The sequence below is a fragment of the Quercus suber genome, unplaced genomic scaffold, assembly GCF_002906115.3.
Source record: "Quercus suber isolate HL8 unplaced genomic scaffold, Cork oak 2.0 scaffold_288, whole genome shotgun sequence".
Taxonomy (NCBI): Eukaryota; Viridiplantae; Streptophyta; class Magnoliopsida; order Fagales; family Fagaceae; genus Quercus; species Quercus suber.
In genome coordinates, this window is record NW_027069744.1 from 263,786 (window position 1) to 286,251 (window position 22,466).

Below are 22,466 nucleotides of genomic sequence, written 5' to 3' on the forward strand. Positions count from 1 at the left end.
AGACATGGCTGAGCTTGACTCATTGACGAGCGAGCAGATCTTCTTTAGCCTTAAGCGATATGTGGGGATGGTAAGGGCTATAACCTCAACTATTTTCCTACTCTTTTTCTTTTATGGGGCTCATCGCACATTGGTCATTTTGACAGGCCGTCCAAGCTATCTTTGCGTTAGAGGGAGCGGCAAACGACCAGAAGGAGGTCCTTAAAAAGGAGCGCGACTGGCGATACCAGGCCACCAATACTCTGAAAAATTCTGAAGCCGACCTCGTCAAGGCTCGACAGGCTCTGAAGGAGGTGACCAGTGAGCGGGATAATGCACTGTCGGGTCTTAAGGGCACCCAGACCCAGGCCACGGAGCAGACGACGCGCCTACGCGAGGCGGAGGAGCAATTGCGGATCGTGAGGGATCTGATTACTGACCTGTGGGCTGACGTGGCAAAGGCCAAAGGGAATCCGAGGGCAGCGGAGTGGGCCAGGGACCAGGCCCTGCGGGCCAAGGATGAGGCTGATCATGGCAAGGAGATGGCCGAGCGTGCCAAGGAGGAGGCCGAGGCCGCAGCCTACGCTGAAGGGGTGGCTGCAGTAGAGGCCGACTACAAGGCTCAAGTCCCTGGAGTGTGTAGGCGATATTGTTCCCAGGTCTGGGCTGAGGCCCTCAAACAAGCTGGAGTGGAGCCTGCGTCCGACTTGTGGAAGGCGGAGAACGTGTATTATCCTCCCGCTATCCGTGAGGCCACCCCTGAGGACCCTGAGGTTGGGGAGATTACTGAAGAAGTGTAGGCAGCTGAACTGGGGGAGCATTCAAGTGGGGAGGTACCCCCAGAGATAGTGGAGATCCCTTCTGATGATCCAGCCCCCACCACTGAGGAAGTAGCTGCTATCGCCGTACCCCCGCAGACTATCCCCTCAGGCCAGGGCTCGGAGGGGTCAGGGGCTGCCTTTGTCCAACCGGGGCAAGAGGAGTAGGCTCCCCAGCGTCTCGGCTCGTCCTGCTTTCACGTTGCTATTTTATTTTGTTATACTTTCCTTCTATGTACTGTGGCTCCTGCCATGCAATTTTTACGAGCTTATCATTGTAATGCGAATTTGATTTCCCTTTACTTGAATTGCTTATTTGTGTACTCGCTGCCTGCTTTTCCTTTCTTCCTTAGATCCGTATGACTTTAGCTTGAATTGCATGTTGGTCAGTTGCACCAGTAACGATGATAAGGAGAGAGAACGTGTGCATGGGCACCTCTCTCGTGTCTCAAGGGCCCCATGGGGCTTGGTCCTCTCCTAACTTGGGATGTTTTGTAGTTGGCCTCCCTGTAGGCCTGAGTCCGAGGGCCATGCGACGCCCCTGTTCTGTTCGGCGCAACGGTCTGATCGAGCGATTGGTTTCCCCATAAGCCTGAGTCCGAGGACCATGCAATACCTTGGTTCTGTCTAACGCTTTCATTTTTCTGTAAGTATCTAGTTTCCCCATAGGCTTGAGTCCGAGGACCATGCAATACCTTGGTTTTGTCTAGTACCCAGGCATAGAGGAGCGAGTAGTTTCCCCATAGGCCTGAGTCCGAGGACCATGCAGTACCTTGGTTCTATCTAACGCTTTCATTTTTCTGTAAGTATCTAGTTTCCCCATAGGCTTGAGTCCAAGGACCATGCAATACCTTGGTTCTGTCTAGTACCCAGGCATAGAGGAACGAGTAGTTTCCCCATAGGCCTGAGTCCGAGGACCATGCAGTGCCTTGGTTCTGTCTAACGCTTTCATTTTTCTGTAAGTATCTAGTTTCCCCATAGGCTTGAGTCCGAGGACCATGCAATACCTTGGTTCTGTCTAGTACCCAGGCATAAAGGAGCGAGTAGTTTCCCCATAGGCCCTGAGTCCGAGGACCATGCAATGCCTTGGTTCTGTCTAACGCTTTCATTTTTCTGTAAGTAGGGGTTTGTCTTCAGATCACTCTACTGGAGATGATTCTTCCTTGAGCCATATTTTGATCTTACACGTGGCGCTGATCTCGCCTCCAGCTCGAGCCCCCATTTCTTCATTTACGAAGCGTCCCTTGGCCGTTTGTGTTCCGTGCTTGACATTTCGGTGCGTGAGACGCGCCCTCATTAATGTCCTCGTGAATTAGCACAGATCCAACGGTCTACGGTCCCCTTGGAATTCGGTGGACTCGTAATTAGCACTGTTGACAACTCTTTTTTCGAGTTCTGCGTGAATTATTTCTCACCAACATTTATCCCCTATATAAGGCTCTTCGGGGGGAAATGTTTCTTCACACACCATGAACCTCCCAACACAAACAGAAAGAACACACCCCTTCAGCTCCTTTGATAACCTCGCCGGAATTGTGACTAGATTTAGTAGATATGGGGCGGCTTTGGGCGGGTGTGAGGGCATCCGTGCCAAGAGCCATTATGGCCGCAGCCCCCACTGGGCTTCCGGTGCGGCAGAGTTCAGGCGTAACCCCGATGGTGCCACGCATGGTGGCCCGGAGGGATGTCGTTGGAGTACCTAATGTCTCTCCTCGGAGCGCACCCCCGACGGAGGAGATGTGTGAATTCACGTCACGGCCGGTGCTCGAGCGTTGCCGTCTCTGACTGCCAACGCTCGTGAGGAGTGGAGAGAATCAAAGGAACATCATGAGGGAGGGTGTCCCGGGGCGCCTGCATCCGCTCCTCACTTTGTTCAAGCTCCGCCGCTCCTAGAAGGGAGTTGTTGGTAGCCTTGAAAAAAGCTGGCCCTCCCCCTTCCCTGCTTTTAGTGTCAAGTTCTCCCATTCTCTTGATGCCAATAAAAGCACGGGTTGATACTTCCCTCCAGCTAGTTTTAGGGAATTGTAGGGTCCACCTGGGCCTCTGATTGTAGAACTAGCTGGTAGGAACAGTTGTAATGCATGCCTGCCTGAGCCTCTGATTGTAATTTGTAACTTTTTCTTTGTGAAATAATATCAAGCTAGTTTTATCTTTCTGCTGTGTTCCTTTTTTTTTTTTTTTTTTTTTTTTTTGCGCACCACCAAACTTTCATAGAACGACTACTTAGAACCATCGCCCGTTGCGCCGGCCGGCGCGCTACTCCTTCCCACAGACGGCGCCAATTGTAGGGTCGCTTTTTGTGGCCTAAGCCCAAAAGAAATTGGTTATAGGCCCAACGAACCCAAAATAATAAATTTGTAGAGAGTGAGTTGAAGGTTTAGGCGCCGATTGGCGTCTTAGAAGCCTGAACATCTTTTTTCTTTTATTGAACAAACCCTAGGAATGATTTACAACTAGGAGATGCTCCTCGGCCCATGGCCGAGGAGGCTTTTTTCTCCTAAAAACCCCCAAAAAGCCTCCTTCTGCATTTTGCTTGTTTCTCTTATATACTACTCTTTTCCTCTTCCTGTTGACCGTTCATTGGCCTCTCTTCTGGCCGTCCGTCCCATCAGAGGTCGTATCTGTGCTCAAGTGGTTCACCTTGATTGATGTAGCCCTGCCCGGGGGTTGCGTCCCCATTAATGCGGCCAGAAGGGTTAGGTGAACGTATTAAGTGCTGAGGTGACAACTGGCTCTGGGTCTGTCCCCCCTCCCCTATAGTTATCCTTAGTATGCCGAGGACGAGGGGGTCCTCGGCGCGGCTCCAAAGAAGGGTTTGTTCCCCAAATTGGCCTTGGGTAGTCATCCCCCCTCGGACTGGGCCATTTAGGCCTGGCTTGGGGTGGGCCGTGCCTGTACGATTTCCTGGCCCCACACTCTTAATTCACATGTCAAATTTTATGTCAATAAGATATTATTTAATATATAATCTATAAGATTATATTTTATGTATAATTTTAAACTACAAAAACTTACCATTCAAATAATTTATTAATAACATAATTATTGATTTTTAATTTTCTAAAAATTTATGAGCATGAAGGATATAGAAAAAAAAAAAAAAATGTAATTCAATGGTGAATTTGTCAAAATTTATTTCCAATAAAAATATATTGAGTAAGGTAAGAGCCTTAAGTTATAACTAATTTTGTCTTTAAATTTTGTTCCCTGAATTACCTATTTAGTGTGTGAATATATAAGTACTTTATAAGGGAACACATATAAAAAGTGAATTACATAAACAAAAATTAAATCTAATAAGAGCATCATAGTTCAAGTGGTGTGGCCAATGAGCTAGGATTCAAATGCCCTCTTCTCCATTGTATTACCAATAAATAAATAAATTAATCAATGTTGTATATACTATATAGTATACACACAAAGCTCCCATTTTTAAGGAGTTTAGAAAATGTGATTAGTAGACAACTTTATTTCTAATTATTTTTTAAGAGCCAAATTACATAAATAACAATATGAAAAATTAAAAGATACATCCCTCCAATGAGAATGTATTTTATGAGATATCTCTTTCATAACGTGTGAGATGCCATATGTGCAGAATCCACATATATTTTGAGAGGAAAATTTTATAAGACCGACTCATAAGATAATTTTTATAGTCTTAAATTTATACATAAAATGCATATTAAGAATATAAAAAATATGAAATTTAGCAATTAGATTTTTAAAATATGTAATCATATTAATATTTTTAATGAGAGCAAAGTTTGTAGCCAAATTTTGTTGGTACAAATTTAGTTATTCATGCAATATGGGCTTTGCACATTGGCTGCCATGGGCTTGAATTGAAAAAAAAAAAAAACCAAGTAAAGAAGTTCCATCTATCAAAAATATATAGTTTATATACAAATAAAATGATATAATAAATACTTATTATTGAGGAACAAAATTATCAAATTTAATATCTAAAAAATAAAACAAAGAAAAAATATAGGCTACAATTAAGGTTTTTCTATTATTTTTTGTTATATGTTGTAGTTAATTTTTAAATTTTTTAAATTTTTTTAATTAAAAATTTTTAGTTTGGTTTCCGAGAAAACGTCGGAAAATTATTATTATTATTATTATTTTTCCCTCTTCTTCTTATTAGTATTTGGTTGCTGAGAAAACTGAGGGGGAGAATAGAAATGAAGTACCTGCTCAATGGAAACTGAAAATGAAGGAAATGAAAAAATTTTAAGCGTAGTTGGTGTTTGGTTGCTGAGAAAACTGTGGGAGAGAATGGAAATGAAAAATCTAATCTTTTTTTTGGGGTCAAATTTACTGTTTGTTGCAAAGAAAAGAAGGAAATGGAAAAAAGAATGAAACTTTTTTTTTTTTTTTGAATTTCTGAATCTGTGATGAACTTTTATTTACTTCGCCCTAATTGCTGTATTAATCTCATTTTGGGGGGGGGTTTGAATCAAGTTTCTGTTTGATTGCTGTGAAAATGGAAAATAAAATTTGAAACTTCAATATTATTGTTGTTTTGGTTCTGGGAAATTGAAGCTCTACTTAACAAGTCAAAGAGAAAAAGAAAAAGAATTCAACCAAGTAGCCTTACATGTTGTGTTAGGCTTCTATATGAGTGCATTGCTTTATTATCAGGAAAGTAACTAATCAGAATAAAAATATATGAAAAAATCTTATTTTTCTTTGTTTCACTTTTCATAGATTTAGTTGGAAGTGGGACTCATCAGTTTGCGTGAGAGCATGATGAACCAGATGCTTCATCTTGAATAAATTCACAAATTGGGAGTTGTATCGCCGCTTGCTGCTATGCGTATTGGAACAATGATCCACAACATTGAGGTCAACCCGGGTCAAGGTGGCAAGCTAGTTCGAGCTGCAGGAACCTGTGCAAAGATCTTGAAAGAGCCGACGTCTAGATNTGATTGAAAAATATTTTTTAAATTTATTTATTTTTTAAAATTTTAATAAAATTCTTAATTAAATAAATTTAAAAATTAGAGTACTTCAAAATGAAATTGATGAATTTTGCATTTTAACTAACAAAAATATATTAGGTTAAAATTGAATACTTTCTTTATTTAGTTTTCTCAAGAGCCAAACATATACTCTACTTCACAGTCTCTTCCTCGGCGATCCGAGTAGGTTACATCAATGGCTCTTCGGCGAGCTTCATCGACTTTCTTCAACAAACTCGTTCACTCTACGACACGCCAATCTGTCCACAACAACGTTGCTCCCCATCGCAATTTCCTCCGGTACTTTCTTATTTCACAACTCTCTCTTTTTTACCTCTGTTTGGTTTCCGAGAAAACGTCGGAAAATTATTATTATTTTATTATTTTTCCCTCTTCTTCTTATTAGTATTTGTTGCTGAGAAAACTGAGGGGGAGAATAGAAATGAAGTACCTGGCTCAATGGAAACTGAAAATGAAGGAAATGAAAAAATTTTAAGCGTAGTTGGTGTTTGGTTGCTGAGAAAACTGTGGGAGAGAATGGAAACTGAAAAATCTAATCTTTTTTTGGGTTCAAAATTACTGTTTGGTTGCAAAGAAAAGAAGGAAATGGAAAAAAGAATGAAACTTTATTCTTTTTTCTGAATTTCTGAATCTGTGATGAACTTTTATTTACTTCGCCCTAATTGCTGTATTAATCTCATTTTGGGGGGGGGTTTTGAATCTAAGTTTCTGTTTGATTGCTGTGAAAATGGAAAATAAAATTTGAAACTTCAATATTATTGTTGTTTTGGTTCTGGGAAATTGAAGCTCTACTTAACTAAGTCAAAGAGAAAAAAGAAAAAGATTCAACCAAGTAGCCTTACATGTTGTGTTAGGCTTCTATATGAGTGCATTGCTTATTATCAGGAAAGTAACTAATCAGAATACAAAAATATTGAAAAAATCTATTTTTCTTTGTTTCACTTTCATAGATTTAGATCTTGAAAGAGCCGACGTCTAGATACTGTTTAATTAAACTGCCTTCAGGTGCTGAGAAGTTGATTGATTCTCGGTGTCGGGCCACAATTGGTATGGTGTCAAACCCAAGTCACGGGGCTCGAAAGCTCAGGAAGGCTGGGCAGAGCCGGTGGTTGGGTCGAAGACCAGTAGTTAGAGGAGTGGCTATGAATCCGGTTGATCATCCTCATGGTGGAGGTGAGGGTCGAAGCAAGAGTAGTGGGAATCATGGAAGGTGTTCTCTTACTCCTTGGGGCAAGCCATGTAAGTCTGGGTACAAGACTGGACCCTTGAAGCGCAGAAAGTAGTGTCAAAACATTTTCTTTGTTTTGATACCCTACAATGGAACTAGTTTTTCTTTTCATGCTTCACAGATGCGATTAATATTTGCACACACTGTCTGACCAAGTAGACTGTTTTAGGAAATGTTTAAATTTCCTTTCAAGTGAAGTTTTTTTTTTTGTGGATTTAGTTGCTTATTGTTCAATTTTGATGGTTTTTTAGATGAATGTCATTGCCTTGCCATAAGAATTAAAAGTCTATTCTGTTATCGAAAGAAATTGAATGAGTTTTGCATTGCTATAATTTCTATTGGCCATTTGTGTTCTTAATCTGATCATAGACCATGTATATGTTTATACTTTCTATTAACTCCTCTCTCTCTCTCTCTCCCCATTTGTGTCTGTATTCTGCATCAATACTGACATAATCAAAACGTTCAAGGTAGGGCATCAATGAAAAAAATACGTTTTTAGATGAGCAGGGTGGATTGTCTTCCCTGCTGCTATTTTTAAAATGTGAAGGCTGCAAATTCATTGTCACGTAAGCTACCTTGCCATATATTCATTGATGCATAATTTTGCAATTGAAGCATAGTTTCCTCCTCATGGACTTGTCATTCACTTGTACTTGCAAATTGCTGATGGGTGCTAGGTTTCTAGCCAAGGGTAATTCGTCTAGAAAAGTATCAAGTACACACAAAAAGTAGGTGTAGTAAAAATGATTGTGGAATTAGGTGTACTTTATGATTATGGAAAAATTGAAGGTTTCTAGCTAGGGGCTGCTCTGGGTTTACAAACCCCCTTAATGCTTTGATCTGGTCTTGCTATAGTGTTACAAGTTGCTGGGAAGGTATCAAAATATTTTTCACTTCTTCCTTTTCCATCCCCATGTTTTATTAGAAAGCTAACATCATTTTGACAGTGTCTCCTCTCATTTCCCATGATCAAATTTAACAGGTTAAATGTCATTTCATATCACCTCCTTTAAAAGTATCAACTAGTGTATTTTTGCATTAAGCATTTCAAAAACTTTTTCTTGTTTTCACAATGGGTATTTTCAACGATCAATCAACACGAAGAAGAAAGGCAACTGCAATAGGGGGTGGTCATCAGCCCTCGCCAAAACCATGCCAAACTGGTAGATTAAAAAGACAGAAGGGCACACATTATTATTTAATTTTCATTCAGGTGGAGGAAATTAAGTAATTTGGAAGTAGTAGCTTTATCTGAAAGAGACACAAAACACTTTCGATAATGTAATAGCTTAAGAATTGATGAATTGTCACAGACAAGATATTTAAAGCCAAGATTGAGGAGGTATTGGGTTTTCTCCAATGTCATATTTCTAAAAGAAGGGATGCATAATATCTAATTCTACGAAGGATCTGATAGATGAATAAACAGTCTATTCCTCATTTTTACTTGAGGTTTCTAATAATAGGACATCCAGATGGAAGTATTTTAGTAAAACCTGACTTGCAAATGTTACTATACCTGAATCAACAATTCTTTTAATGCTAAAGAGTACTCTATAATTTGCCTCTCTACTCTTACTGGCGACATAACAATTTATGGATTAAAAGCCTAACAAAACTTTGAATGCCTAGTATAAGCCAAGTAAAGTAATCCAAGAAATTAAAGCTAAAATCCAAGATCCCATTAAAAAAAAAAAAAAAAAAAAAAATCTGAAATCCAAGATAATGCTAAAACCAATGTAACAAATATCCAAACTCATAACATATACCTAGAAGGCTAGAACGTTTCTAGTCTTCATTTCAACTCATTGATGTTGTTGAACTCATCCATTGGAAGACGATTGGCGGGATTTGTAATGATACTCATGAGATCAATGAGATTGATATTCAAATATTTCTTCTTAGAATGTACTGATTCGACCCCATAAGCAGGCCCACCACCCTATAGCTTAAAGTTGCCAGAGTAATGCTTAACCTCTGGATCACTGCTTACCCTGCAATTGGAAGAAACAGTTTGCAGATTGCTGTCCATAGGCCACACTATCATTTTCCATAACCCCATCCAAGTTACCAATTACCATAATAATGGGCATGCCCATGCAGCACTGAAGGAAAAGCAGAAAATCCAGGAGGAGGAAGCAAAGTTTCTGAGGAAGACAGTCTCCTTGAAATTGATGAAGAACAGCCAATAAGGCGGATTTTTGTAGATGTCAAACATTCAGTTTCACTGATAAAAGGATGGTTCAGTAGCATCTCAGCAGTCCACCTCTTTCTAGGATCTCTTACAAAACACTTCCTCAAGAAATCTTCTCCATGTTCTGACATAGTTTCGGGTATTTTTGGTGGCTCCTTTCCAAAAACAATTTGAAACATTAAGTCTTCTAGGCCTGTACAATTCCATACATGCTTTCCAGTAATCATCTCAATGACTGTACATCCCAAAGACCATATATCCAAAGGAGCTTCAATTTCACCTAATGCAACAGATTCTGGAGACATATATATAGGAGTTCCCCGAAAGCAAAACTTTCTCTTCACAAAACCATTCTCCTCTCTCGGAATTTTTGATATTCCAAAATCAGCAATCTTAACAGCATTGCCTCTACCAGTTTTTGAACGAAAAACAAGAATATTTGCTGGCTTCAGGTCACAATGTACGTAACCTTTTTCATGAATGCAGCGAAGCCCTTTAACAATCATCCGAGTATACCTTTGCACATCATATTCCACTAATTTTCCTCCACTTTTCTTGATTAAATCTTCAAGGGTGCCTCCTGACGCATACTCTAGCTGCAAGTTATAGAACCCTACGCCACTTTCAATAGTCAAATCGTTTCCAAAATAATGAACAATCTCAGGGCAGTCAACCAAGTCTTGCAAGATTTTGGCCTCCTTTTGAAGCGATACAGAGTTTTGAAAAACCGCAGACTTGATAGCTATCAGGCCAGAAAAAGGAGAGGAGAACGCGGAACCGACTCGGTTTGCAATTGCTAAATACACAGTTCCGTAGGATCCTTTTCCAAGAACTTGAATTTTTGACCACTTCATGTCATGTGCCATATTGGATTGATAAAGAAAATTGTGAATGAAGTATGAGGTATGAAGTATTTATGATGCACGAACACAATGAAACTCTTTTTTTTTCTTTGAAGTAATTGTGAGGTTATTGAGGATTGATTTATCTTGAAAGAGGTTTTTGTTAATATATAAGTTTGTGAGGTCGGTCATTTGTGAGGTCGGTCAAGATGACCATCTGGCCTTCGGATTCTAAGATAGAAGGTAATTTTCTTTTGAAATTTTTTTTTCTCCTTTTTTTTAGAAGTTTTTATGGAAACTCACTATACAAAATACAAAATATTACGGAAATAATATTAAAAACAAAAGTAATTACAAAGATAAATTCGTGTAAAAGATACCTTGAGACTTGAGGATGAAGAATTTGTAGAAGAAAAAGAAATTGGATAGAGGGTGTATATATTTTATAGGTGGTCAGTTTGGTATATAAAGTTTTCCAAGTTGCTGAATAGTAGTTGGTTTATCGTTTAAAAAGTTTCTAGGTTGCTGAGTAATATAGTTGGTTTAAAACTCTTTAATCGTGGCAGTCGTTGAAAACTCTCCTTTGACATAATAAATAAATAAATAAGAAGTGACAAAGTTTATGTGGCAAAATATTAAAAAGTAAATTAATATTCGAACATCATCAAACGTCTTCTATTATTAATAAAGCACAAATAATCAACCACAGTGGCCCGTTTATCCGGAGCAATGCTATACAGAATGATGGAAGCATCCTTTACAACCCTATCCCCCATTCCATCAAAAGAAGGTAAACTGAACGAATACATTTTGTCATAGGAAAAGCTAGTAAAGACCATGTCGGTTATAATTGTAACCCACTATTGTAATTGTTTTGTTGCTTTAACAATAACTTACTCCTTCATTCAAAAAAGAATAAAAAGTAAAGGAAACCTACCAAACACCATGTCGATTATAATAGTTCCACATATTTTTAATTATTTTGCTTACTCTAAATCACGATTGCAAAACATCTTCCAATATTTTACTTATTCCACTCTGATCTTCTCAACGGAAGCCATCTTATTGGAAAAGACAACAATAAAAGATTTAGTTCTAACCCACAATGTTAAGCCCTGTGTAATTAAAAACTATGATACTCTCTTATTCTATCCACATGCTCTCACACTATTTTCCATTCCGTCATACATGTCCTTCACATTGAACCTATTTCAATTTTGAAAAAGGAAGTGTCAAATGGGCTAGAGTTCACGGGCCAACATATATACTAAATTATATTGATCATGAAGTGAAAAAGAAAAGAAAGTTTACAGTTACCACTGTTCAGAAGAAGAATAAACCTTAAACATTATCACACTAGCTAGCAGGGGCGGAGCCAGAGGTGGGGTGAGTGCCCCCCCTCTCACCCTCCCCACCTCCTCCTAAGAAACCATCTATATACTTTTATTAGTGTAGCTTTTTGCCCTTCCTCACGTTAAAATTAGGAGTGTTCACAAGTTGGTTTAGGTCAGGTTGGTGCCTAACATGCTACCAACCCGACCGAATCGGGTGGAGATTTTCCAAATCTGCCATAGACTGGTGAACGAGACATGTCAGACTAGTTAGGTCCGCATTAGATGGCGGTTGGTCTCAGTCGGAGTTATGGAGTAGGAGATCTGGCCAAAACTTGCTGGATCTAGCCTCAAATTTGCCGAATCCGGTCAAAATTTTCCATATCTGATGAGATCTCATTGGATCTACACAAGATCTCTATGGATCTCAATGAGATCTCACTGGATCTAGCGAGATCTAATCAGGGAATTCCTTATACTGCTGAGAAAAGAGGCCTTTTGGTGGTGGAGATCGATTAGGTCGGTTGGAATCAGGTTTTGATACAACAATCCGCAAAACCAACCTGCTGGAATTGGGTTTTAGAGGTCACAAACTACCACAGAACATCACAAGAGTCGAATAAGGCGGTTTTCGAATCAGCTTGATCGGTCTGTGCGGGTGGGCTGGGTTTATGGGTGAGTTGGACAACCCTAGTTAAAATTGTAAAACAAAGAAACATTTTCCTATTTCTAATATTCACAAATTGTACCCTGACATTAAAAAATAAATAAATAAAAACACATCTCCCACTTAAGAAAGTCTAGAGACACAATAAAATTTCGCAATATTTTCACAACACTCTTGTTTTTAGTTGGGATGAAGCCTAGAATAATTTATTTTATTTTATTTTGACCTATGATTTATTAACACCTTAATTTATTGTAATCATATTGTGATATTTTTTGGTGTTACTAAAATAACTCCTCCCACTTCTATCAATTAGCCCGACACCGAAATAAATGGCCGCCAAACTCTTACCTTTATTTTTAAGTTAAAATATGTGTCCACTTTGACCAATATTCTTGCTTTTTTTCCCCACTAATCCAAATTCCTTCCTTTCATTTTAGTTGCAGCCCGTGAAACTCAAACTTTACACAAAAAAGAGAGAGTCATGTATGGTACTAAAGTAGTAAAGCATCCATTATTTTTTTCAACTCTATTTGTTATTATTTTTTTTCCATAGTTTCAAAATTTGAGTATATAGATTAATCTCTTACTTTAATTGTTAGTAACTATGAATTGGCTGTTTTACAAATTTTTATTTATTTTACAATTGCTTAAATTTTAATAAGTTTTTTATGACAATTACCATTGTTTATAATTTTACTAGTTGTGAATCCAGCACGTTGCATGTGATAATATTTTTATGATGATCTCATTAATTTTTTTTTTTAAAATTAGACTAATTTAATAAATAAAAATGTCATTCATAATCATAGTTTTATTTATTATAGGAATAATCACAAATGTAATATAAATAATTTCTACTGTACCAAAATCAAAAAAATACAATAAAAAACACTAAGAACCATATTTAAAAAATTAATAAAACTCAACAAAACTACAATTAAAAACAAAAAAAAGAAAGGGAAACATAAAAGATTGTAACTCTTTTTCCTTAAAAAAAAAAAAACCATGAGTACAATTCCTAGGGGAAAAAACTAGAGAAATTTTTTTTTGAAAAAAAAGAAGTATTATGTTTATGTTGTCATAATTTAATGTAACATCTAATCTAACATATAAAAAAAATGAATAGATGAATAAATAATTTAAAACAAAAAATTGAATTTAAAATCATGGTACTTTCATTTAGGCCAATATCCACTATTGGTCCCTAAAATTTATTTACTTGTTTATGTTTATTATCAATTTTTTTTTTTTGGTTGAAAAACTTATTATAACTGAATTTTGTACAAATGAAATAAAATTTATGATGCACAAACATAAGGAACATAAAATATTTTACTAATATATTTTGAAAAAAAATCAATAATAAACATAACAATTATTATGTACTACAATTGTGAATCCAGAAATCTGGATTCACAATTCTAATTGTTTTGTTGCTTTAACAATAACTTACTTTTTTATTCAAAAAAAGAATAAAAAGTAAAGGAAACCTACCAAACACCATGTCGATTATAATAGTTCCACATATTTTTAATTATTTTGCTTACTCTAAATCATGATTGCAAAACATCTTCCAATTTTTTACTTATTCCACTCTGATCTTCTCAACGGAAGCCATCTTGTTGGAAAAGACTGTTGGATATATTTCAACAATTCTCTTTTGTGATAAAGCAAAAGAAACAATACACAGATCTAAGAATAAGCAATAACATAAATAGATGTGATAGACAAAAACAATAAACAAATACTGAATATATTTAAGAAGAAATCTGCAAATAATTAAAAACTCACAAAACAAATGCGTGAAGGATGAATGATTCAGATCAAGTCTTGTGTTTGACATAATCTCCTTAAAGCAGATTTCGTCCCTCACACAATCACTGTGGTGCTTTGAGACTCATGGATGTCTGCCTCCCACGATAAAATGATCTACAACACGAAAACAAAGCACACAAGGTCGTGGTGTGTGAATTACTCAATGTCTCTTTCTCTCTCTTTGACCCAACATGAAATGCACAAAATATTCTCATCGGGAGAGTTTTTTCAGAAATGTAGTTTTTATGAATGAGGGCTATGAAAAAATTATACGTTACTGAACAGGCACTCTATTTCAGTAATAACTGCTGTGCACAGACTAACTGATTCAAAAAATTAAAATAATAAAGTATTATTATTTGGACAAGTAGGCTCAGTCCACATATGCCAAAAGCCCAACCTAATATCCAACTCATGAGCATATAAACTCATATATTATCTTTTTCCTTTCCTATGTGGGACTCAGGATTTTACCACTTTTAATAACATCTTCAAGTGAACATAGAAAATATCAATTTCTTATTCACTCCATGCTATTTTTCCAACAAAGACAACAACAAAAGATTTAGTTCTAACCCACATGTTAAGCCCTGTGTAATTAATAACTATGATACTCTCTTACACTATCCACATGCTCCCGCACTATTTTCCATTCCATCATACATGTCCTTCACATTGAACCTACTTCAATTTTGAAAAAGGAAGTGTCAAATGGACTAGAGTTCGTGGGCAAACTAACTAAATTATATTGATCATGAAGTGAAAAAGATAAGAAAGTTTACAGTTACCATTGTTCAGGGGTAGAACCAAAGGTGGGGTGAGTGCCCCTCACCCCCCCCCCCCCCCTCCTCTACCCACCCCCCTTCTCCCTCCCCACCTCCTCCTGAAAAACCATCTATATACCTCTATTAGTGTAGCTTTTTTCCCTTCCTCACGTTAAAATTAGGGGTGTCCACAAGTTGGTTTAGGCCAGGTTTGTGCCTAAATTGCAACCAACCCAATCAAATCGGGTGGAGATTTTCCAAATCCGCCACAGACTAGTGAAGGAGACTCAGACTAGTTGGGTCTGCATCAGATGGCGGTTGGTCTCAATCGAAGTTAGGGAAGAGGAGATTTGGCCAAAACTTGCTGGATCTAGCCTCAAATTTGCCGAATTTGGTCAAATCTCCACATCTGATGAGATCTCGTTGGATCTACACAAGATCTCGACGAATCTTAATGAGATCTCGTTGGATCTAGCAAGATATAATTAAGGAATTCCTTATACTGTTGAGAAAAAAGGCCTTTTGGTGGTGGAGATTGGTTGGAATCAGGTTTTGATGCAATGATTCGCAAAACCAACCCGTTGGAATCAGGTTTTAGAGGTCACAAATTGCCACTAAACATCACAAGAGTCGGATAAGGTGGTTTTTGAATCGGCCCAATCAGTCTGTGTGGGTGGGCTAGGTCTATGGGTGAGTTGGTCAACCCTAGTTCAAATTGTAAAACAAAGAAACATTTTCCCATTTCTAATATACACAAACTATATCCTGACATTAAAAAATAAATAAAAAAACACATCTCCCACTTAAGAAAGTCTAGAGACACAATAAAACTTCGCAATATTTTCACAACACTCTTGTTTTTAGTTGGGATGAAGCCTAGAATAATTTATTTTATTTTATTTTGACCTATGATATATTAACACCTTAATTTATTGTAATCATATTGTGATACTTTTTGGTGTTACTAAAATAACTCCTCCCACTTGTATCAATTAGCTTGACACCGAAATAAATGGCCACCAAACTCTTACCTTTATTTTTAAGTTAAGGCATGTGTTCACTTTGACCAATATTCTTGCTTTTTTTTTTTCCTCCACTAATCCAAATTCCTTCCTTTCATTTTAGTTACAGCCCGTGAAACTCAACCTTTACACACACACACACACACACAAAAGAAAAAAAAAAAAAGAAAAAAGAAAAAGAGAGAGAGAGAGAGAGCCATGTATGGTACTAAAGTAGTAAAGCATCCATTGTTTTTTCACCTCTATTTGTTATTATTTTTTCATAGTTTCAAAAATTGAGTATATAGATTAATCTCTTACTTTAATTGTTAGTTACTATGAATTGGTTGTTTTACAAATTTTTATTTATTTTACAATTGCGTAAATTTTAATAAGTTTTTTATGACAATTACCATTGTTTATAATTTTACTAGTTGTGGATCCCGCACGATGTATGTGATAATATTTTTATGATGATCTCATTAAATTTTTTTTTTTTAAATTGGACTAATTTAATCGAGATTGAATTAGAACTGTAGCAAGAAGACTTGAAACTTGAGGGAGGTTGGCTAGCACCTCATTTTAGGGTTTGTTGCCTTGCAAGTTGTTGTCCAACTAATACTGTTTCTCAAGATGTCAAAGGTAAGTTTATTTTGAGAATCTATCTTTTATTAATTAACTAGTGTGTAAACCACACAAAGTAAAAAAAAAAAACTTATTTATTTATTTAGAATCATTGTACTTTCATTTAGGCCAATACACACTATTGGTTTCTAAAATTTATGAACTTATTTATGTTTACTATCATTTTTTTTTTTTGGTTGAAAAAATTATTCAAGTTGAATTTTGTGAGAATGAAAATAAAATTTATCATATATGAACATAAGGAACATAATATATTTGACTCTGAAATATTTTGAAAAAAAAATCAGGAATAAACATAACAATTATTATGTATATGTTCATATTATTATTTAAGACAATTTGCCAAACTCCTTTTTTCGACTGTCTGAGATTCTCCCACCCCACCCATTTTACTAAGTAGGAGGCCTAAGCCAATTAGACTAAAAAAGATTAAAACAAAGGTTGTCAATATGATTTTCTTTCCTCCAAAAAATTTAATGACCATTATCACCAAAACAGAGCTAAGAACATCCAAAATTTTAGAAAGCAATGCTGTCACAGACTTTGTTAAATCTGCAACTTGTGCAATTTGAGATGAGAGGTGAAGAACAAAAAGTAATCCCATTAAATGCTGAAGAAATTGTATCACAATCGCAGCAATGAGACTCCAAACTTGAGGGATATTGGCTGACGCCTAATTTTAGGATTTGTTGCTTTGCAAGTTGTTGTCCAACTAATATTGTTTCTCAAGATGTTGAGATATGTTTATTTTGAGAAACTATCTTTTATTAATTATCAAATGTGTAACCCACACAAAGTAAAAAATACTTTTATTTATTAATTTAGAATCATGATACTTTTATTTAGGACAATATATACTATTGGTCCCTAAAATTTATTAACTAGTTTATGTTTACTATCTTTTTTTTTTTTTTTGGTTGAAAATAATTATTCTAGCTGAATTTTGTAAAAATGAAAATAAAATTTAATTATCATGTAAACATAACAACAAAAGATTTAGTTCTAACCCACAATGTTAAAACATCTTGTTAAAACATCTTCCAATATTAAACTTATTCCACTCTGATCTTCTCAACGGAAGCCATCTTGTTGGAAAAGACAACAACAAAAGATTTAGTTCTAACCCACAATGTTAAGCCCTGTGTAATTAAAAACTCTGATGCTCTCTTACTCTATCCACATGCTCTCATTTTCCGTTCCATCATACATGTCCTTCACATTGAACCCATTTCAACTTTGAAAAAGGAAGTGACAAAGGGCTAGTGTTCACGGGCAAACTTACTAAATTATATTGATCATGAAGTGAAAAAGAAAAGGAAGTTTACAGATACCACTGTTCAGTAGAAGAATAAGCCTTCAACATTATCACACTAGCTGGCGGTGGCGGCGGCCAGAGGGGGGGGGGGCTTGACTCCTAAAAAGCCATTTATATAAACCATTTATATACTTCTATTAGTGTAGTTCTTTGCCCTTGTTGATGTTAGAATTAGCAGTGTCCATGGGTTGATTTAGGTCGGGTTTGTGCCCGACCCGCAACCAACCCAACCAAATCGAGTGAAGATTTTCCAGACACGCCACCGACTGGTGAAGGAGTCAGGTCGGATTGTTCGGGTTCGTGTAGGATGGCGGTTGGTCTTGGTCAGAGTTAGGGAGGAGGGGATCTAACTGAAACTCCAACTAAGACCAACCGCCATCCTACAGTTTCTTAGGATGCATCCTACTTTATTAGATCAATCTATTTGAAGCTAAATGATCAATATTGATTGGCTCCTAATTAAGAGTGATGTCAATGGTGGTCTCATGTAAAAGTGATGTACTAATTACAATCTACCCTCTCATTTGTTGTGAAAAAGGCTGTCAACAAATTTTGTTGTGTATGTAGCATTTACTAATTACACAGTAAATGATTTTCAATTTGGTCATATAGTTTTCTTGTAGAAGATTTAATGGTTAACCAATTTGTCACAGATGCAACATTTTTCTATAAACGATTATATTTGTTTTGTGCATATTTCTTATTCCTTTATCCTTTAACCGCTAATAGTTAATCAGGATTTACGTATGCTTTCGAACAAAAAGAAGGATTTATGAATTTCTGCCAAGAAGGGTTAACTTCCTATATCAAACTTCTTACGAAGTGAAAATTTGCTAAAATAGGTACTTTTCTTATTTCACAACTCTCTCTTTTTGACCCTCTGTTTGGTTTCCTAGAAAACCGTCGGAAAATTAGTTTTTTATTTTTATTTTTTTTATTTTTTATTTTATTCTTCTTCTTCTTATTAGTATTTGGTTACTGAGAAAACTGAGGGGGAGAATAGAAATGAAGTACCTAGCTCAATGGAAACTGAAAATGAAGGAAATGAAAAATTTTTAATCGTAGTTGGTGTTTGGTTGCTGAGAAAACTGTGGGAGAGAATGGAAATTGAAAAATCTAATCCTTTTTTTTGGGGTCAAATTTACCGTTTGATTGCAAAGAAAATGAAGGAAATGGAAAAAATAGCTAACTTTTTTTTTTTTTTGGAATTTCTGAATCTGTGATGAACTTTTATTTACTTCGCCCTAATTGCTGTATTAATCTCATTTGGGGGTTTGAATCCAAGTTTCTGTTTGAATGCTGTGAAAATGGAAAATAAAATTTGAAACTTCAATATTATTGTTGTTTTGGTTCTTGGGAAATTGAAGCTCTACTTAACGAAGTCAAAGAGGAAAAAGAAAAAGAATTCAACCCAAGTAGCCTTACATGTTGTGTTAGGCTTCTATTTGAGTGCATTGCTTTATTATCAGGAAAGTAACTAATCAGAATACAAAAATATTATAGAAAATCTTATTTTTCTTTGTTTCACTTTTCATAGATGTAGTTGGAAGTGGTACTCACAGTTTGCGTGAGAGCATGATGAACCAGATGCTTCATCTTGACATAAATTCACAAATTGGGAGTTGTACGCCGCTTGCTGCTATGCATATTGGAACAATGATCCACAACATTGAGGTCAACCCGGGTCAAGGTGGCAAGCTAGTTCGAGCTGCAGGAACCTGTGCAAAGATCTTGAAAGAGCCTACGTCTAGATACTGTTTAATTAAACTGCCTTCAGGTGCTGAGAAGATGATTGATTCTCGGTGCTGGGCCACAATTGGTATGGTGTCAAACCCAAGTCATGGGGCTCAAAAGCTCAGGAAGGCTGGGCAGATTCGGTGGTTGGGTCGAAGACCAGTAGTTAGAGGAGTGGCTATGAATCCGGTTGATCATCCTCATGGTGGAGGTGAGGGTCGAAGCAAGAGTAGTGGGAATCATGGAAGGTGTTCTCTCACTCCTTGGGGCAAGCCATGTAAGTCTGGGTACAAGACTGGACCCTTGAAGCGCAGAAAGTAGTGTCAAAACATTTTCTTTGTTTTGATACCCTACAATGGAATCTAGTTTTTCTTTTCATGCTTCACAGATGCGATTAATATTTGCACACGCTGTCTGACCAATTAGACTGTTTTAGGAAATGTTTAAATTTCCTTTCAAGTGAAGTTTTTTTGTGGATTTAGTTGCTTATTGTTCAATTTTGATGGTTTTTAAGATGAATGTCATTGCCTTGCCATAAGAACTAAAAGTCTATTCTGTTATCGAAAGAAATTGAATGAGTTTTGCATTGCTATAATTTCTATTGGTCATTTGTGTTCTTAATCTGATCATAGACCATGTATATGTTTATACTTTCTATTAACTCCTCTCTCTCTCTCTCCCCATTTGTGTCTGCATTCTGCACCAATACCGACATAATCAAAACGTTCAAGGTAGGGCATCAATGAAAAAAATACGTTTTTAGATGAGCAGGGTGGATTGTCTTCCCTGCTGCTATTTTTAAAATGTGAAGACTGCAAATTCATTGTCATGTAAGCTACCTTGCCATATATTCATTGATGCATAATTTTGCAATTGAAGCATAGTTTCCTCCTCATGGACTTGTCATTCACTTGTACTTGCAAATTGCTAATGGGTGCTAGGTTTCTAGCCAAGGGTAATTCGTCTAGAAAAGTATCAAGTACACACAAAAAGTAGGTGTAGTAAAAATGATTGTGGAATTAGGTGTACTTTATGATTATGGAAAAATTGAAGGTTTCTAGCTAGGGGCTGCTCTGGGTTTACAAACCCCCTTAATGCTTTGATCTGGTCTTGCTATAGTGTTACAAGTTGCTGGGAAGGTATCAAAATATTTTTCACTTCTTCCTTTTCCATCCCCATGTTTTATTAGAAAGCCAACATCATTTTGACAGTATCTCCTCTCATTTCCCATGATCAAATTTAACAGGTTAAATGTCATTTCATATCACCTCCTTTAAAAGTATCAACTAGTGTACTTCTGCATTAAGCATTTCAAAAACTTTTTCTTGTTTTCACAATTGGTATTTTCAATGATCAATCAACACGAAGAAGAAAGGCAACTGCAATAGGGGGTGGTCATCAGCCCTCCCAAAACCATGCCAAATTGGTAGATTAAAAATAGAGAAGGGCATACATTATTATTTAATTTTCATTCAGGTGGAGGAAATTAAGTAATTTGGAAGTAGTAGCTTTATCTGAAAGAGACACAAAACACTTGCGATAATGTAATAGCTTAAGAATTAATGAATTATCAAAGACAAGATATTTAAAGCCAAGATTGAGGAGGTATTGGGTTTTCTCCAATGTCATATTTCTAAAAGAAGGGATGCATAATATCTAATTCTACCAAGGATCTGATAGATGAATAAACAGTCTATTCCTCATTTTTACTTGAGGTTTCTAATAATAGGACATCCAGGTGGAAGTATTTTAGTAAAACCTGACTTGCAAATGTTACTATACCTGAATCAACAATTCTTTTAATGCTAAAGAATACTCTATAATTTGCCTCTCTACTCTTACTGGCGACATAACAATTTATGGATTAAAAGCCTAACAAAACTTTGAATGCCTAGTATAAGCCAAGTAAAGTAATCCAAGAAATTAAAGCTAAAATCCAAGATCCCACTAAAAAAAAAAAATCTGAAATCCAAGATAATGCTAAAACCAATGTAACAAATATCCAAACTCATAACATATACCTAGAAGCCTAGAACGTTTCTTAGTCTTCATTTCAACTCATTGATGTTGTTGAACTCATCCATTGGAAGACGATTGGCGGGATTTGTAATGATACTCATGAGATCAACGAGATTGATATTCAAATATTTCTTCTTAGAATGTACTGATTCGACCCCATAAGCGGGCCCACCACCCTATAGCTTAAAGTTGCCAGAGTAATGCTTAACCTCTGGATCACTGCTTACCCTGCAATTGAGAAGAAACAGTTTGCAGATTGCTGTCCATAGGCCACACTATCATTTTCCATAACCCCATCCAAGTTACCAATTACCATAATAATGGGCATACCCATGCAGCACTGAAGGAAAAGCAGAAAATCCAGGAGGAGGAAGCAAAGTTTCTGAGGAAGACAGTCTCCTTGAAATTGATGAAGAACAGCCAGTAAGGCGGATTTTTGTAGATGTCAAACATTCAGTTTCACTGATAAAATGATGGTTCAGTAGCATTTCAGCAGTCCACCTCTTTCTAGGATCTCTTACAAAACACTTCCTCAAGAAATCTTTCCCATGTTCTGACATAGTTTCGGGTATTTTTGGTGGCTCCTTTCCAAAAACAATTTGAAACATTAAGTCTTCTAGACCTGTACAATTCCATACATGCTTTCCAGTAATCATCTCAATGACCGTACATCCCAAAGACCATATATCCAAAGGAGCTTCAATTTCACCTAATGCAACAGATTCTGGAGACATATATATGAGGAGTTCCCCGAAAGCAAAACTTTCTCTTCACAAAACCATTCTCCTCTCTCGGAATTTTCGATATTCCAAAATCAGCAATCTTAACAGCATTGCCTCTACCAGCTTTTGAACGAAAAACAAGAATATTTGCTGGCTTCAGGTCACAATGTACGTAACCTTTTTCATGAATGCAGCGAAGCCCTTTAACAATCATCCGAGTATACCTTTGCACATCATATTCCACTAATTTTCCTCCACTTTTCTTGATTAAATCTTCAAGGGTGCCTCCTGACGCATACTCTAGCTGCAAGTTATAGAACCCTACGCCACTTTCAATAGTCAAATCGTTTCCAAAATAATGAACAATCTCAGGGCAGTCAACCAAGTCTTGCAAGATT

General features: G+C 36.6%; 4 protein-coding genes across 4 annotated transcripts; 2 read left to right on the forward strand and 2 right to left on the reverse strand.

The window, feature by feature from the left end:
- The first annotated feature begins 5,565 nt into the window (after window positions 1-5,565).
- LOC111995122 (large ribosomal subunit protein uL2my, C-terminal part) lies at window positions 5,566-7,373 on the forward strand. The gene is made up of 2 exons (XM_065782058.1): window positions 5,566-5,719; window positions 6,765-7,373. Exons 1-2 carry the CDS (start codon window positions 5,616-5,618, stop codon window positions 7,066-7,068), a joined length of 408 nt encoding a protein of 135 aa, XP_065638130.1. The 5' UTR covers window positions 5,566-5,615; the 3' UTR covers window positions 7,069-7,373.
- A 1,651-nt stretch (window positions 7,374-9,024) lies between these two features.
- Window positions 9,025-10,203, reverse strand: LOC136071141 (mitogen-activated protein kinase kinase kinase 20-like). Its single transcript, XM_065782078.1, has one exon. It carries the CDS (start codon window positions 10,074-10,076, stop codon window positions 9,084-9,086), a length of 993 nt encoding a protein of 330 aa, XP_065638150.1. The 5' UTR covers window positions 10,077-10,203; the 3' UTR covers window positions 9,025-9,083.
- An 8,092-nt stretch (window positions 10,204-18,295) lies between these two features.
- Window positions 18,296-19,808, forward strand: LOC136071142 (large ribosomal subunit protein uL2my, C-terminal part-like). Its single transcript, XM_065782079.1, has 2 exons — window positions 18,296-18,435; window positions 19,131-19,808. Exon 2 carries the CDS (start codon window positions 19,169-19,171, stop codon window positions 19,646-19,648), a length of 480 nt encoding a protein of 159 aa, XP_065638151.1. The 5' UTR covers window positions 18,296-18,435; window positions 19,131-19,168; the 3' UTR covers window positions 19,649-19,808.
- Window positions 19,809-21,522: 1,714 nt separating this feature from the next.
- Window positions 21,523-22,080, reverse strand: LOC111995146 (mitogen-activated protein kinase kinase kinase 20). The gene is made up of 2 exons (XM_065782047.1): window positions 21,677-22,080; window positions 21,523-21,574 (listed from the first exon to the last, which is right to left on the reverse strand). Exons 1-2 carry the CDS (start codon window positions 22,078-22,080, stop codon window positions 21,523-21,525), a joined length of 456 nt encoding a protein of 151 aa, XP_065638119.1.
- Between the last annotated feature and the right edge of the window lie 386 nt (window positions 22,081-22,466).